The 16752-nt window shown below is 33.0% G+C and overlaps 1 protein-coding gene across 3 annotated transcripts in view; it reads left to right on the top strand.

Moving 5' to 3' along the window:
* LOC127739371 (furin-like) overlaps window positions 1–16752 on the top strand; it is a 61373-nt gene that overhangs the window by 26411 nt on the left and 18210 nt on the right. For 2 of the 3 annotated variants that reach the window (XM_052251070.1, XM_052251069.1), the window contains exons 1-7: window positions 375–683; window positions 5329–5445; window positions 7483–7563; window positions 9245–9373; window positions 9834–9898; window positions 11116–11204; window positions 15371–15543. In XM_052251070.1, coding sequence (XP_052107030.1) covers window positions 453–683; window positions 5329–5445; window positions 7483–7563; window positions 9245–9373; window positions 9834–9898; window positions 11116–11204; window positions 15371–15543 — 885 coding nt within the window. In that variant the 5' untranslated portion in view covers window positions 375–452. Of the gene's footprint in view, window positions 1–374; window positions 684–5328; window positions 5446–7482; window positions 7564–9244; window positions 9374–9833; window positions 9899–11115; window positions 11205–15370; window positions 15544–16752 lie in introns of those variants that run through there. The other variant, XM_052251071.1, reaches the window with a different exon arrangement.

The raw sequence follows: 16752 nt of genomic DNA, 5'->3' as shown, positions 1-16752 counted from the left end.
AATTTAAATTGACAATGACTTCAAAAAAAAGTTATTGCCGTTGATGATACATACAGTATATACACTTCCTCAATAGATTAAAAATCAACTATAAATACAAGGGTAAATAAAATAGAAACATCACTGTAAAACTGAAAAAAAACCTCTCTGTCCGAATCGCACATTAAGACCCACCTGCATCCGGAATGCCCTAAATAAAATAGTCAAAAACCCAATGCCTGGATGTATAAATACATAATTACGTCAAAAGTCATACGACTAAAAGGCATACATTTTCTATTAATACTCGGCAACCTATAAATTAACTTCCTTTTAATTATAAAATATGTGATGTTTAAAGGGATTAACAAAAAAATATAGCGTTATTTCACGGACTAGTTCTTTCGTTCAAAATCGAACGATCCTTCTCATATTATAAGTTTAAATTCTAAGTGTACTAAACAACTTCTGTAATGAAAGTCTTTTTTGTCATTATATTGATACAAATTAATTATATGATTAGCTGCTTTGAGCATGTTGAGAGATTAGATAACGAAAAAGAGGATAATGTTTCGAAAAGTATAAAAAGGTTTAACATAAAAGATGGAGAATTCACGAACAGAATAGTTTTTACAACGACGAGAAAAGATGACCCAAGTGTATGGTTTAATAAAAAATATCATCGATATGAATACATTGGACAGGTAAGTTATATTTGTTTTTGTAGACCATTCTTTGTCACACAATTTGGTTGTTCTGAGTTATATCGTGGTCTTTTTGTGATATATATAATGGTGATACTTAATATATGTGCGAAGAGTAAAATAACAAACATACTCCAAGGAAAATTCACAACGGAAAGTCCCTTATCAAATAGCAAAATCAAAAGCTCAAGCACATCAAACGAATAGAAAACAACTGTCCTATTCCTGACTTGGTACATGTATTTCCTTATGTAGAAAATTGTGGAATAAACTTGGTTGTAAATGGTTTAATTTATTTTGTATCAAATGTAAGCCTACTGAATCATATAAAACCATGAATAAGTGTAATCATCATTAACCAGCAACTAAGCAGACGAATCAGAGACTAGAGTTTCGACTACAGACAAATGCCAAAGTTTCACTTTTTATATCCCATATGTTACAGTTTGACGGCTTATTCATTGAGTGCATCTTGTCATAATTTTGTCATCCTTTAATAAAGTTTTTTTTGTCTTATGGTCCTTTCAAAATTTTAATAGTGTTCACAAATTTTACAAATTAAAACATGGTTCGTTTTTGACTATGGCTTTGTCAGTTTGTTTTTTACTTGTGAGGTTGAAGGTCCCTTTTGTATTTTTTTTTTGCTTCTCTTTAACATGAACAAAGTTACGCCCACGATTGCTTTTTTGAATAAAGATACATGTTTGAAGATACATTTCTAACCTGATATGTTATCCACCATACAAGAAGATATTTTATTTGTTTATGTATGACAATAATGGACTGTGGTTTGATGAATAGATGGTATAATGGTAATTGTTAATTTCCATGTGAACTTAATACATATTAATTTGATATGTCCATAAACAATGATAAATACTTATTTCCACTATATATAATCAAAAGACTTAATATGATAACATATATAAATTGCCTCAAAAGTATCATGACCTTAAACCACAAGGAATATACGACAAAAAAATATATTTATTCATTCACAGTTTAAATTTCAAGTCTAACAAACGCATTGTTTGCATTCTGTACAATTGAGTTTTAAACAAACAGTTGTATTTTATGTGATAGTTTGAGATTTTCAGTATCTTTTGCTGATTTGTATTTTTGTAAACATACAAAAAGCCGTTATCAAAATGATAAAAAAGGCGGAAGATACCAAAGGGACTTTCAAAACTCATAAGACAAAACCGAACTGACAATGACATTGCAAAAAACGGAAACGACGAAAAGACGAACAAGTCCACAGAATACATAGAAAAAAGTAAAGTAACAAAAATACCGAACTCCAAGTAACATTCAGAACGGAAAGTCCTTTATAAAATTGCAAAATTCAAAAGCTCAAACACATCAAACGAATGGAAAATACTCATAGAACAACTCGACAGTTAAAACATATCTTACGTCGACAGTTTTTCGATTGAGTTCGTAAAACGTTCGAATTCACCATTTGGAACCCTTGGCTCAATATTTTTCTTGTAAGCAGCCACACCCGCTATCAAGAAAATTAAGATAGGAATCGCAAGCTCTTTCGCTGCGGAAATGTTGCTACAAAGAAATAGAAAGTTATCAATTGGGAAGCTGAAAACATCTATTTTGACCTAAAGTATTGTTTTTAATTGAACGTCATTCTTATTTTCTTTATGTAAGTCAAGATATGAGGCAGACTTAATTGTATCTGTGGTATCCTTTATGTCAATGTCCATGGATAGATGTGTTTAACATAGGCACCTACTTTGTATTATTTAGTAAGAGCTCATCATCTATAGAGTGTAACGTGAAGTTAAAAGATAATTCTGGCTTCTATCCATTCTTCCTGAGAAACTCCCGTTGAAAGTCTGTCTCATATAAATAACGGAACAAGTCGGCTAGAAGAGGAGTAAAATAAGTTCCCATATGAATGCGGATTGTTTGTTGAAAAACACGTCCTACAAACGCAACAAATGTGTTGTCTATCAAATAATCTAGCATCTCATTACTATAAAAAAAATGTTTTTATAAAAGTATGATTTTAAAAAAGATACGTTTATATCCGGTTGGCATTCTGTTTAATGAAACAAAGTCGGATTTGTCCTTTCAATCTGTCTACAAGTTAAGCATAGAGTATACTTGTGTAAAGGGTAGACGGGTGGACAAGTCAAATGTTTTATATTATTGCCAGAGGAACAAAATTTAGATTGTATGTACTCTATAACCATAAAGTGAACTTTTCTAAACTGTTCAAATACTTTTCAGAATCGATGTTTCATTCGAATAGTAAGTTTACAAAATGGACTTAAATATCCCCGTTTAGTCTCCACATACATGTACATTTGTAATTTAATATTCAATAGTATGATCATGTTTCTTTGTTGTGATTTATACTTTTTGTAAAAACCAATCGGATGAATTTTTCAAAATGCAAAACATATATTTTACATAGTAAAATGAATTGGTCAATTGCATCTTCGAATTTTTACAGGTAATTTATAAACTTTAAATGCCCGTTCTTTTGATTTGGCTCTCTGTCACATGAAATTTGCGACTCGCTAAAAGTGCTTATGTTTTTTGTAGACGAAACGCGCGTCTGGCGCAAATACAAAATTCCAATCCTGGTATCTATGATGAGTTTATTTACAACCACTGGGTCGATGCCACTGCTTGTGGAGTTTTTATTCCCCGAGGGTATCACCAGCCCAGTAGTCAGCACTTCTGTGTTGACATGAATTATCATTGATATGGTCATAATTATAAATTAACTGTTTACAACACTTTACATTTTTGAAATACTAAGGCTTTTCTACCTCAGGAATAGATTACGTTAGCTGTTTTTGGCAAAACTTTTAGAAATTTTTGGTCCTCAATGCTCTTCAACTTCGTATTTTATTTGGCCTTTCTAACTTTTTTTGATTCGAGCGTCACTGATGAGTCTTTTGTAGACGAAACGCGCGTCTGGCGCAAATACAAAATTTCAATCCTGGTATTTATGATGAGTTTATTTACAACAACTGGGTCGATGCCACTGCTGGTGGAGTTTTTATACCCCGAGGGTAACACCAGCCCAGTAGTCTTTTAGAAATTTTTGGTCCTCAATGCTCTTCAACTTCGTACTTTATTTGGCCTTTCTAACTTTTTTTTATTCGAGCGTCAGTGATGAGTCTTTTGAAGACGAAACGCGCGTCTGGCGCAAATACAAAATTTCAATCCTTGTATCTATGATGAGTTTATGACCTTTTTCGCCACATAATTTTGCTAACGTTTTTTCACTAGAATTTTGAAATCAACTCAACTGTTACACTTTTGCGCATATAAGGACCAAGTTTGAAGATTTAATTCATCACAACGTTAAAAAGCTGCCATGCCAAGGTTGGACCCTGCTATTCGAAATATCGTCATCGGCCATCTCCCGGCCAGAGTGTCCTGAAGTGAAGTATCAAGAACTGAAAATGTTAACCAGAGCACAATTTCGCTACTTTGGAACAGATACCAGCAGACTGGCTGTACTAAGGACCTCCGAGGAGTGGACAACCTCGCCTAACGACTCCTGGACAAGATTCCATCTACGGAATCGAACTGTTGCCGCAACAACCACTACAGTTGGGATACCAGGATTGAGAAGAATCAGCTCACAAACAGTCCAAACTCGACTTCGACATCATGGCATTTGACCCAGGAGGTCGTATTTTGGACCTATTTTGAGGCCGTTCCACAGACGGAATAGATTGCGATGGTGCAACAGATTGAGGGGGTGGACATTCTTCAACTGGCGCAAAATCTGGTTCAGTCCCGTTTCAAGCTTCATAAACGTGATGGAAGAACTCGTGTCTACCGACGAATGAATGAACGATTTGCTTCCTCGTATGTCCAACAAATGTTGCAAAACGAATGGCGAGCAAATCTCCACATTAACATTAGAACATTGAAAGTATCCATGCCTAGGAGATACGTAGCAGTCTTAGCAGGTGGTCATACACAATACTCACTTAAATGGCACCGGAAGTACCTCTAATTGTGATAAATTAACTTTTAATCATCAATCTCGAAGGAATTACCTGTCTTCTTCTTAATCAAACACGGTTTGAGTGAATATCTTTATGAGTAATTGTAAAATTTCCATTCAAAATACTTGTATTAAAATTCTTAAAAATCCATTAACCTTTTCTTTTTTGCACAGTATATCAAACTGTATGGTTATTTATCTGAAAGATTCAAACGAATCAATATTCCTAAGAAACCAAAAAAAGTGAAGGATGTGTTTTTTTTTTAATTGTGTTTGGTTTGAAAACATGAGAAATGGGGACTATTAATATAGATTCAGGAAATTTACAGGTTCTTTATATTCATCCATAATTATAATCCATATAAAATAAGGAGTTGTGATATGATTGTCAATGGGACAAATATGCATCAGTGTCTAAATGAATAAAACATAAGCAACAATAGGTCGCCTTCAACAAGACATAACCCATACTATAAAGTCAATTCTAAAGGGTCCTGACAGGACAAAATGCCTTAATGACAAAACGAAAACCGATAATGAATATGACATGTTACAACATACGACAATCACTGATTTACCCCTGACTTCGGACAACATATACAGTTATATTTTCACATTTGATTGGCAATTACAACGAACATTTAAATATTTTAGTTTTGGATTGGGAAAGCAAAGTATATCACTGCTCAAATACGTCAGACGAAAACCAAAGAGGCATTAAGTACTCTCAAAGAAGACCCTGATGTGAAATTTCTGAGACAAAATCCTGAGGTAAGATGTAAAAAATGAAAGAGATTCGACATTTAAATGAACATACAAAATCAAAATCCAAACAAAAGATAAATGATAAAATGTATTCATATGTGTTTTCTATGTATAAAGCATTTTGTTTTTGTCAAACCCCCGATGGTACTTGTTTTGTTTTTTTCGTCTACCCATATAATAATTTGGTCAATTTTCTCATAACCCGTTTGTCCAAATGCGATAATATTTGAATTAACTTGTGAAGTTTATACAGATTTGCCTATATTTAGAACCATTATTGGCAGTTGTAGAAGAATGACATCATCTTTCTGCGACTCGTCTATGGCAATATTTACAAAAATGTCGTCATGCGTATTGAGATTGTTTCTCATATTGTGTTATTGACAATAGTTGTGATTCGGACACAAGAAGTTTTTTCAGTGTTGTTTCTATTTTGTTTACCCTTTTCTTTATATTTTACTGAATTTGTATTTTATCGAGATAGTATATACTATAAACTGTATGTACTATCAACTGCAAAAAAAATGTTTGCGTCTTTGTTAGCTTTGTAAGTATATTTGTTTGTATTTTTTAGTCATTTGTGTTGTATGTCTGTAGTGTATGTGTATGTGTATGAGTTTGACTGTCCCTCTGATATCTTTCGTAGCTCTTTTACACAGTATTGACTGCTATATCTCTTTTATTGTCACATTACCTTTTATGTTTGTTTTATTTGCTCACCCTATTTTGACAATATAACGGAACTATCAACAACGTTAAAGAATAGTCGTACTGTGTCATTAGTTTATGCGGCTGTCATACAAGTGAGAGGTTTAGCTAGCTATAAAACCAGGTTTAATCCACCATTTTCTACATAAGAAAATGCCTGTACCAAGTCAGGAATATGACAGTTGTTGTCCATTCGTTTGATGTGTTTAAGCTTTTTATTTTGCCATTTGATTAGGGACTTTCCGTTTTGAATTTTCCTCGGAGTTCAGTATTTTTGTGATTTTACTTTTTACATGGTGTAAAAAATGACATCTAAAAATATTACTGACCACACCTTAAACCTTAATGACCCCGGCAAAGTTGATCAAATTATTTATATTAAAACAAAACATATAAGTTTTGTTCGCATAAAAAAAACTAACCGATGCGTAATGTTTTTTTTTTTAAATGGGGAAATGAAATTGGAAAATAATGTAAGCAATTTTTACATAACATCAATAGAAAGAAAATTTATCAAAATATATTGAAACTGCTATCAGCTGCTTTTCATGGAGATAATTGATTAAGCATACCAAAATGACATTATTACAATCAGAGTTAAGTATCATTGCATACATTTATATGTATTGTTTTATTAAATGGCATGTGTATTAGTCACATACATCGCTGCAATTAATCTATTTTACCGAACTGTAGATGTGTCTAAATATTAATATCAATATCACACACCTTAACTTTTCTGCAGATCAAGTGGTAAATTAAATGTCTTATGTTGAGACCTAGTTGAAAAAATATATACTCTTATCATGTTTTTCATTGTTCAAATAATGGACTCATCAAATAAAGGCAACAGTAGTATACCTCTGTTCAATAGTCATAATTCGATTAAGCAAAAACAAATCCGGTAACAAACTAAAACCGAGGAAAACACATCAACTATAAGAGGAAAACAACGGAACAACAGAAACACTGAACTACAACAAAAGCGAACGCCAACATACATAGAAAAGGACTGTCGACTTTCGACTTTTGGCGATTAGGAGCATGACATAATGCAGAGCTTACTCTTCATTTACATGTAGATGAAATTTGGTTATTTGTGTCGTTGACGTGTAATTGTATATACCAAACATCTCTTTTTATTCATATGTTCCCGATTTTTTTTAATGGCGCGTTTATACTTGAAAAAACTTGCAGCTATATCTATCGTTTTTTCATGAAATTTGTTTTTACTCTTTCATGATTAAACTAATTAATGTTTGAACTTAATCTATTATCTGTGTTCTCCTCATCGCTCAAATCGATGAATGTGGTGCTTTTTTTATTTCATTATAGATCTCATGGGTTACACAAGAAAAGGCACACGCCAGAAGGACGAGAACACTGGATACAAAATGGCCGAATCTTTGGTATTTGGTAAGTAATGGAAATGGCATGCTGACAAAAGGTTTCTTACTTTATCAAAATATAGGGTATTACTATTACTTGAATTACTCAAAAGTTGTGTTTGGGGACATCACAAATGTTTTCCATTGATTATCATAGTAAGGGCCCAAAACTTTTCTCCTGATAAGTTGTCCATGACTGAATGTTCATGTCCCGCGAATTTTGTACACGACAATAACAGACTTTTTAAATCATGAATTCTTGATATTGTACTAACAAAGTAATTTTTGATAAAAAAAAAAAACTTGAAGCATTACCGCGCACTTTTGCAAAATCAAATTTTGTTATAACACGAAATAGCTGACATTCCGTTCTCATTGACAATTTTTTACAGCAAAATCGAACTATTGGTTAGCATACCATCTGGTCTTCTCGGGGTCTCTGATAACTCCCGTCACATTCAAGTTTTGAACACTTTATTCATAGCTTTAGATTTATTAATTTGGTATAAGATCTGTAGAACATGAGGATTTACAATTCAATTGCACGTTTTGTTCAAGCATCATGATTTTTCTGATGGTTACTGTCTTTTTAATTCCTAAACTTCGATTAATGATAATGGTTTTGTTTTTCGCCCACATGTGTCATTTGTTACTGAATATAGGCAAACTCTATGATTTTTAAAGCGCTACTAATAAGTCTAATATAGACAAAATAAACGACTGGCGTAGCAAAAGATAAACCTGGTATTTTTTATGCGTTTTTAGTAACTTTTTATAATAATCGGATCAATGCCTCTGAATCCTTTCCTCACAGCAATTGATTTATATATTTGGTAAGATGACATTACCAGTTCCAATCATACTGCACTAGATGCGGATTTCGACAATAAATGTCTCTTCAGGAATGCACGAGGCCAAAATAATAGAAAATCCAAACCTTATTAAAAGGTTAAAATGTGCATGAATTGATTAATCATTATTATTGTTCGACATCCCATTTTGTTCTAGTACAAGATTTTTCAGGGTTTACTGTCTTTTCAATTCCTTAACTTTATTTCATTAAAATGATTTCGGTTTTCGCCCACATGTGTAATTTTTAACTGAATATAGACATGTTCTGATTTTTCGAACTCCACTAATGGATCTAATGTTAACAAAACTAACGACTGGCGTAACGAAAGATAATCCTGGTATCTTGAGTTTTTTTCAACAATCAAATCTATACAACTGTTCAAGTTTCGTCCCCGCGGGTATCGCCAGCCAAGTTGTCAGCACTTCTGTGTTTGCATGAAGCGCTCATTTTCTTTAAATATCTGTTTACAAATATTCAATTACTCACAACACTAAGGTGTTCTCGCATCAGGCTTGGCACTATGTATTGCAATTGGTTTACAATTCTCTTCAGCTTCGTGTTTGATTTGTCCTTCCAACTGTTTTGGTGAAGCCCCGCTGATTAGTCTTATATACGTAGACAAAACGCGCGACTGGCCTAACAAATAATAAACTAGTTTATCAGAGATACTTTTTTTTTCAACAATATCTACTAAAACATTTTAGATCAAGTTTCAGTTGATAACTGGTTGATTGATTAATTGATACTGATTAATTCCGTATGTCTCTACATCCATGATTATAACAGTAAGTAAATATGTTTTCTGCGGGTGTTGTGAAAAAATAGGAATTTTCAAACTCTGTTGATACGTTTTCAGAATGGTGATATTTCTCCGACAATGAAAGTCGACGAAGCCTGGTCGGAAGGTTACTCTGGTAGGGGTATAACTATAGCAGTGTTGGATGATGGTTTACAAACAGACCACCCTGATCTTGCTGCTAATGTGGTAAGAAGACAGCTTTAATATCATATGTCATTGTAAATTAAGATAATGAAACGAACTATTACTGATTGAACATGAACTATTATGATTAAATTTTGACAGATTCGAATGAAAATTTGATTTATGTAACACACCGCGGAAGGTCTGAAAGTCTATTAAATTACATTTCAATGCAAGACTAAATGATATACAAAAGAATACAGTTCTGATGTTGGTCCACTAATCCAAAGTAGCAGTCAAAAAACCTGTCACAAGTATCTTTGACTAGTAACAACTTACAAGTGAACTTCCTGTTTATGTACAGGAGGCATCTGTAATCATTTAGTAAGCTTTTGATTGGCCATGTGTGCATCTAAGCATTTTCAGGAAGAAGGTAGGAAGGTTAAATCATTGTACTTTGCTAACATTAATTGGTATCTAATTAAGACATGTTAACTATCCATATTTTTTTCATATTGCACAGGACACTGACAATGATAAAGATTTTTATGACAATGATGATGATCCTCAGCATGAAGCCGGAAACAGGTAATAATCCTCATCATGAAAACCGGATGCCGGTAATAATCCTTGTCATTATGCCGGATACAAGTTATAATCTTAATTATCACGCCGGATACAGGTAATGATTATTATCATCACGCTGAAGACGGATACTATTCCTTGACACCATACCAGATCAAGGTAATAATCCTTACTATTATACTTTATGCAAATTTCTTATATCATCCATTCATTACATTTGACACGCGACATTTTTTAATTTTCACTAACCTTTCATAAACCCCGCCCACCCATAGCAACATATGATAATATAAGCAACGGGTGTAAATGCCTTAAATTAACACCCGCCTGAGCCCGAGGTTTTCCGATTCGGAACAAGTAACACCCGCTACGACCGAGGTTTACCGATTCTTAATTCTACATCATTTTCGTCATTTTGTTGTTGTTATTGAAATAACTTAAACAACAAGAAATGACAGTGGAACGTTTATTAGAATCTATATTAGAAAGCATAACAAAGTAACCAAGGATGTGAAGTTACACACGGAACATCAAAGTATAACGTTACGTTACGAACAATCAAAGTCATTACAGTTATTAGTAAACTATCTTAATTTAGGACTTTATTTTTTTACAATTGTCCTTCTAATAACATAGTGCACACTTGAATCATAACGCATTCAGCATTATAAAGAAAATACTGATAATTTTAATCTATAGCAGCTGCAACTTGAATGAAGTGTTTTTAAGTTCTGATGTGTCATTTTTATGTTAAATCGAAACAAGATTTTATATATATAGCTGATTTTGCTCGGCTACCAAATCATTTGTACGTTTTCGGTTGAATTGAACATTTTTATGATCTAAGGAACGTTGATCACTGGCAGAATTAAGAAAAACAATTCCAGGAACCGTTGTTATTTATGTGTTAAAATTCCGGTTTATCTTTTACATGTTTTACACAATAGCCCCGTATATTATATCTATATTTTTTGGTAAACCTCTATCCGTTAATGAATGCATGGACAAATATATGTTATGCAAATGTTAAATATAGCAATGATAAATGCTAAATTTTTTTTTTAATATGGTAAACCCAATTAAAAAATCATCTGCAAGTAGCTAATATAGAATATTTCAAAAAAGCATTTGCGATCCTAGTTTTATTATTTGCTTTCATATCTAATGTGATTTTATTAATTTGTTTTCAGTAGGACAGTATAGTATTTGTCTAATTTCAGTCACGGCACGGAATGTAGTGGAGTGATAGGTGCGATAAAGGACAACAATTTATGTGTAGTTGGTGTTGCATTTAGCTGTACTCTAATAGGTAAGTTTGCTGTGAAATTGATAAATATCTGCATTAAAGAACTCAAGAGTTCTTGGTGTGTGATATTGTTCCATTGGTGTAACATTTCAAGACACCAGTATATAAAAAGATCTTTACAAAAGTTCCGAACATTCACACAGCGGTTAAATAATTAGACTACAGTAACTGACAAAATCAAACGTTAGAATATATCAACCAGTGGAACAATGGAAAGCTACTGTCATATTCCTGACTCGGAACAGGTATTTTCCTTCTCATTGAAATTTATTTCTGTCTATTATCATACAAGAGTTTGGTCAATGTTGCAAAATGCTGAATGAATAACGAATTAATAGTTTAGCTGATAGAATGACATTTTATTCGTCATAATAAATGAATTTATTGGTGAGTGAATTAAATAGGCGAAACAATGGGGACAATTAAAATCCATTAATGAAGAAAGACAGACAATCTCAGAGTAAAATGACCACACAAACAACGAGTAGAAGACTCAAAGTTTACCAAAACGAGTCATATCAAAATGTGGCAGTGAACTCATTTTCCCCGGAAGGGTCGTGTGTTGTTGCTCCATTTTATATTTGGCAATTCTGAAGTACGAAGATTAAAAAAATGTCATGCATTTAGCCATTCCTTATAGGTTGCACTTCGTAAATACAGCTGTTTCACAAACGACGCCTCTTTTGAGGAGATATATAATATTCATATATATGTTGTTTTGTTTACGTACTGGTTCCCAGATATGATATCTATGTTTCATCTCATAAAGACATAACTTTGGAGTGTTGCCAGTATACATGAATAGCGGCCACCTTGAATTCTAAGGAAGTCCCAAAGTGAAAAGAGGGGTAGTACATAGTTTTAGTATAACCTTAAACTATTAGAAGTTCGGGACATATAAATGTTGAAAATATGCCGCACAGCCCTATATTTTGACCTTTGAAAAAAATAGTAGTGCATATGAGCTTTCCATTCGAGGATATATTTTTTTACGAAACTTCACAGTAAAAGTTGTACAGTTATAGCCGAAAAGGAGTTCCTATGGGGAAATGCATTGTCTATATATACAGAAGTGCAACCTATATTGGTTGAAAAAAAGAAAACATGTAGAATTTCACCAAATCTGGTTTATCTTCAGAGTCTTGATGAAATTAACTCAAATATAAAGTTATACAAATATTTCATGAGGATTAAGAAATCCTTGACCTTTACTATGATGATTTAGCATAAATTCACAGTTTACAATATGCATAGTTTACCTAAAAGCCCTGTATGCAAAGTAAATTCACAATATATGCTCGTTTGAAATTTGGATTGTTAAGCAGTGCTTATATTTACTCTTCGCAGTCATTGAAACTCATAGATTCTTGATGAATATTGTTGTTGGGGTGATTTTGTCCTGTCGAATACTCAAAAGTAGTCCGTAAGACCTAAATGTGCTTTCTTGTGACTGAGGCATAAAAAATTACAAGCTAGAGATACAAAAATACTTCAATAAGACTAACAATAGTATGTTCTATCCTAAAAATGTACTAAATATTCCATATTCACAGAAACAGCAGAATTCTTTTGCAAATTTTAGGCCCCAGAGGCAAAAAACAGTGAAAAATTCCTAACCCTTGGTCATAAAACAAATAATTTAGCCTGTAAAGGCTATGATTTTATTATTATAAAGGTATTCTGTATAGAAAACAATAACTGTGCTCTGAATGTATGCAAAAAACAGAATTCAGCAGTCAGTTCTAGTGAATTCATATATCAGACTGGTAACTTCATACATACAATTGTTTGCAAATATGGCTTTGTTTGAACACTTCTAGTCATATAATAGCCAAATTATATTAGATATATAGTAAATAAAGGCAATATTAGTATACCGCTGTTCAATGGTCATAAATCGATTTATCTGAAACAAATCCGGGTCACAAACCAAAACTGAGGGAAACACATCAACTATAAGAGGAAACAAAACGGAACAACAGAAACACTGAACTGCTACAAAAACAAACGCCAACATACATAAAACGGACTATGTGATAACAATTACCATATTCCTGACTTGATACAGGACATTTTAAGAAAAAATGGTGGGTTGAACCTGGTTTTATGGCTAGCCAAACCCCACACTTATATAGTTATGTTAAAAATACCGCTAAAATGACAACATTACGTGACAGGAATAAAGTACAAATTAATGCAAAAACATTCAGGACAGAGAAATACATAAATAATTAATATAATAGTTCATTTCAACATGTTAACCACAGAATAACAACGAATACCTAAAATTAATTTACGACAGAACACAAATACAGCACAATAGAATAATGAACCGTGCGTCATACGAATGTATCAACGCCACAGAAAGTGACGTCACAGGGTTATTTCTAAAAATACAATATGAAATTGGGATTAAGTTTGTAATGGTGTTATTTGATATATTTTCTAACCATTACAAGAATATTAATATAGGATTGTGTTATTAATTGTGTAATTATTTGTATTTTATAACTATGGTTTTCTTCTAAATCAAACTGTGAAAAAACAAATGAATCCTGTGCATATAGTTGCTTTTAACCTAAAAATCTTATAAATGAACTAGGTGAATAATATCTTTACTTTTACATGCATACAGAAAAATAGAAATAGAATTAAAACCACAAACGATAAGATATAAAACAACATCCAACCAGAGTTACAAATGGACCATCATAACTAATCATCAATCCACATGATCTTTATCAGACGATAATATATACTCAGAATTTTATGCCAACGTCATAATATATCTGCAGTTGGTTGAATTTAGTTCAATGTAGTAGTATGGTATGGTGTTGAAGACCCATTGGTGGCCTTAGGCTGTTTTCTTTTCTTTGGTCGGGTTGTTGTCTCTTTGACGCATTCCCCATTTCCTTTTTTTAATTTTATTTTTAGTATGGTACTATGAACATGGTGAATCTTAAGAACGAAAATGATTCAAATAGGAAAATCAACAAGACTTGTAAAGTCACAAAAAAACGTTTTGCCGTTTTTCATGACTCTACCGAAGGCCAATGTTTCAGTTTTTGGCAGTTTTAAGGATATTTTTCCTTTGACTTTTTGAATGATTGATTGGTGTTAACACCACTTTCAACACTGTTGTGCTGTATCGTGGCGGTCAGTTTTTATTGGTGGAGGAAGCTGGGGTGCCCGGAGAAAACCTGACAATCATAGTCAATTAAGATTGGATTCGAGTGCACCTGCCCCGTGCGGGATCCGAATTCACAACCCCAGTGTTGACAGGCTAGTGGTACAGTAGTTCGACTACTTAGACCACTCGGCAACCGATGCCCCTTTTTTTCATGGGAATTTAAGTGTATCAAAATCGAGTAGGGTACCGAAAAGATTAAGAAAACTCGTCAAAGAAATTGGTGCCATAATATTTGGTAAGAGTGTCTTGCGTTTTGCATCTTTGATAAAATCTTTAATCCATTCGGGTTTCTCTTGGAAAATCTAGAATCGATTACAAACTGTACATATAGCTAGGAACTCGTTTACTTTTATCTTTGAAATGAGTTAATCAGATAATTGAATATATCTATCTCATGCAAAGCTCTGACTTCTTGTCCGGCTATGGCTACACTTCTTGTCCGGCTATAGCTACACTTCCTGTCTGGCTATGGCTATACTTTTTGTTCTGTTTGGATTATACGCTCTTCATTTTTTTTTTAAACCTTTGGATTTTCACATATTTTGGCGGGGATCATAACCGAAGAGCCATTTATTGTCTAAATGCGTATCTGGTGCAAACACATCCATACAGTTAATGCTATTTCAATGGTATTGGCACATACTCTGTTCTAGTTCCCTTTTGGGTTTATTGTAAATGACAAATCCAGCTTGCTATAATATATTTTATGTTGCCTTTTATCAGTCTTTTTTGGGGGGTAATCTGAAAATATGTTTTTGATTCCACACAAACAAGAGTATCTGACAGAAATTAATTTTGAAAACGAAATATTACTACATCGGTTTTAACGGATAAAGAATATTGTATCCGGTTTAATAAAAGGTTCAGACGAAGTATGCTTTGATATTCTTAATGTCTCTGTTTGTAAATAATTACATTAACAAGACGGCATGACAAAAACTCATTATCAATCTTTACAATGACTTTATTTGGTTTACAGGAATTCGAATTTTGGGTGATAACTCTATATTAGATTCAGATGAAGCCCAAGCTCTAAATCACTATATTTCAAAGGTTGATATATACAACAATAGCTGGGGACCAGGGGAGTTAACTGGTTTTGAAGAACCTGGTCCAATAACGAAGGCAGCACTGCAGAATGGAGTAACTATTGTAAGTGTATATATCTAAATACAAACTGAAGTTCTCCTGACCGATAATAAAACCCTTGCTTAAGTGAATGATGTTTGTTAAGCTTTGCGGCATTTGTTAAAGCCCATTCAATTGTCAGAATGTGAATATTGAATACAATTATGTGTGCATAGAGGGTGCAACTATCTTTTCATGTAAAAGAAACCATGCAACAACTCTATGAGGTAGCCTGTTGGAAGTTAAAATCGTCGACCTTATTCTATCACTTCATGTTTTGGACTACAATATGAATCCACTCTAAGAAGTTTTTTTTTCCAAATAAAAGAACACTTAACTATCAGATATGGAAAATGTCTAATCAACTCAATATCATTGTAAATGATAAATATATATTCATGAGCTCTTATCCATAAAAATGTATAATATAGACAGTGTACATCAAAGTTAAATTGTGCTAGCTTTTACATCTGGTAAAAAGTAAGGTTCGTCGAGTTTGTCAACAGTTTACATGTTTCATTAACAAGGATGTTCTTTTAGAAAATTGTCTCTCATTACTTTTAGATAAAAAATAAAAACAACACGTTATAAGTTTCATGCGTTCGAAACGCTTTCCTGGATTTACCTTCATCAGGAACGCTTAAAGCCGAATATTTGAAAGCCAAGGATGTATAAGAACCGAAAACGTTGATGAACTATAAACCAAAAAGGACCTTCAAAAAATAGCTAAATCCATCTAAGGCCAACTTTGCCTGAGGGAGTTGAAACCTTAGTTTCTTCAAGATAACGTGTCTTCATGTGAGATAGTGTTTCTGATTGTAATACATATTTAAAGTTTATATCCTCATTTGTGATATCCTTTCGAGTAAAATATGCTATTATCCTATTCGATACAATGTTTCATGTTAGCTACAGCTTCTCCATGTAAGTGATACTTAGATTCATTATTATTTGTGTGACATCAACATGACGGCGACAATGGTACCCATAGCATTTTATACTTGTTTATAACTTTTTTCGTGTATGCACAATTTACCTCCAGAAAATCCATACAAAAGCATGACTAAAATCATCAAAGGTTCTAAACCTCAACCTGCCTTAAAGCATTAAAAGCTTCAACTGAAATAAAATAAGATACAAGTTTCGAACAACGACCCACATAATACCTAAATGAAAAAAACAATGATTATCGCCTAACAAAAGTGAATCGATGGCAAAGGAGAAAAGCAATTT

The sequence above is a fragment of the Mytilus californianus genome, unplaced genomic scaffold, assembly GCF_021869535.1.
Source record: "Mytilus californianus isolate M0D057914Y unplaced genomic scaffold, xbMytCali1.0.p SCAF_4, whole genome shotgun sequence".
Classification (NCBI taxonomy): Eukaryota; Metazoa; Mollusca; class Bivalvia; order Mytilida; family Mytilidae; genus Mytilus; species Mytilus californianus.
Note: the sequence above shows the minus strand (reverse complement) of the source record. Positions and strands in the feature narration are given on the sequence as shown.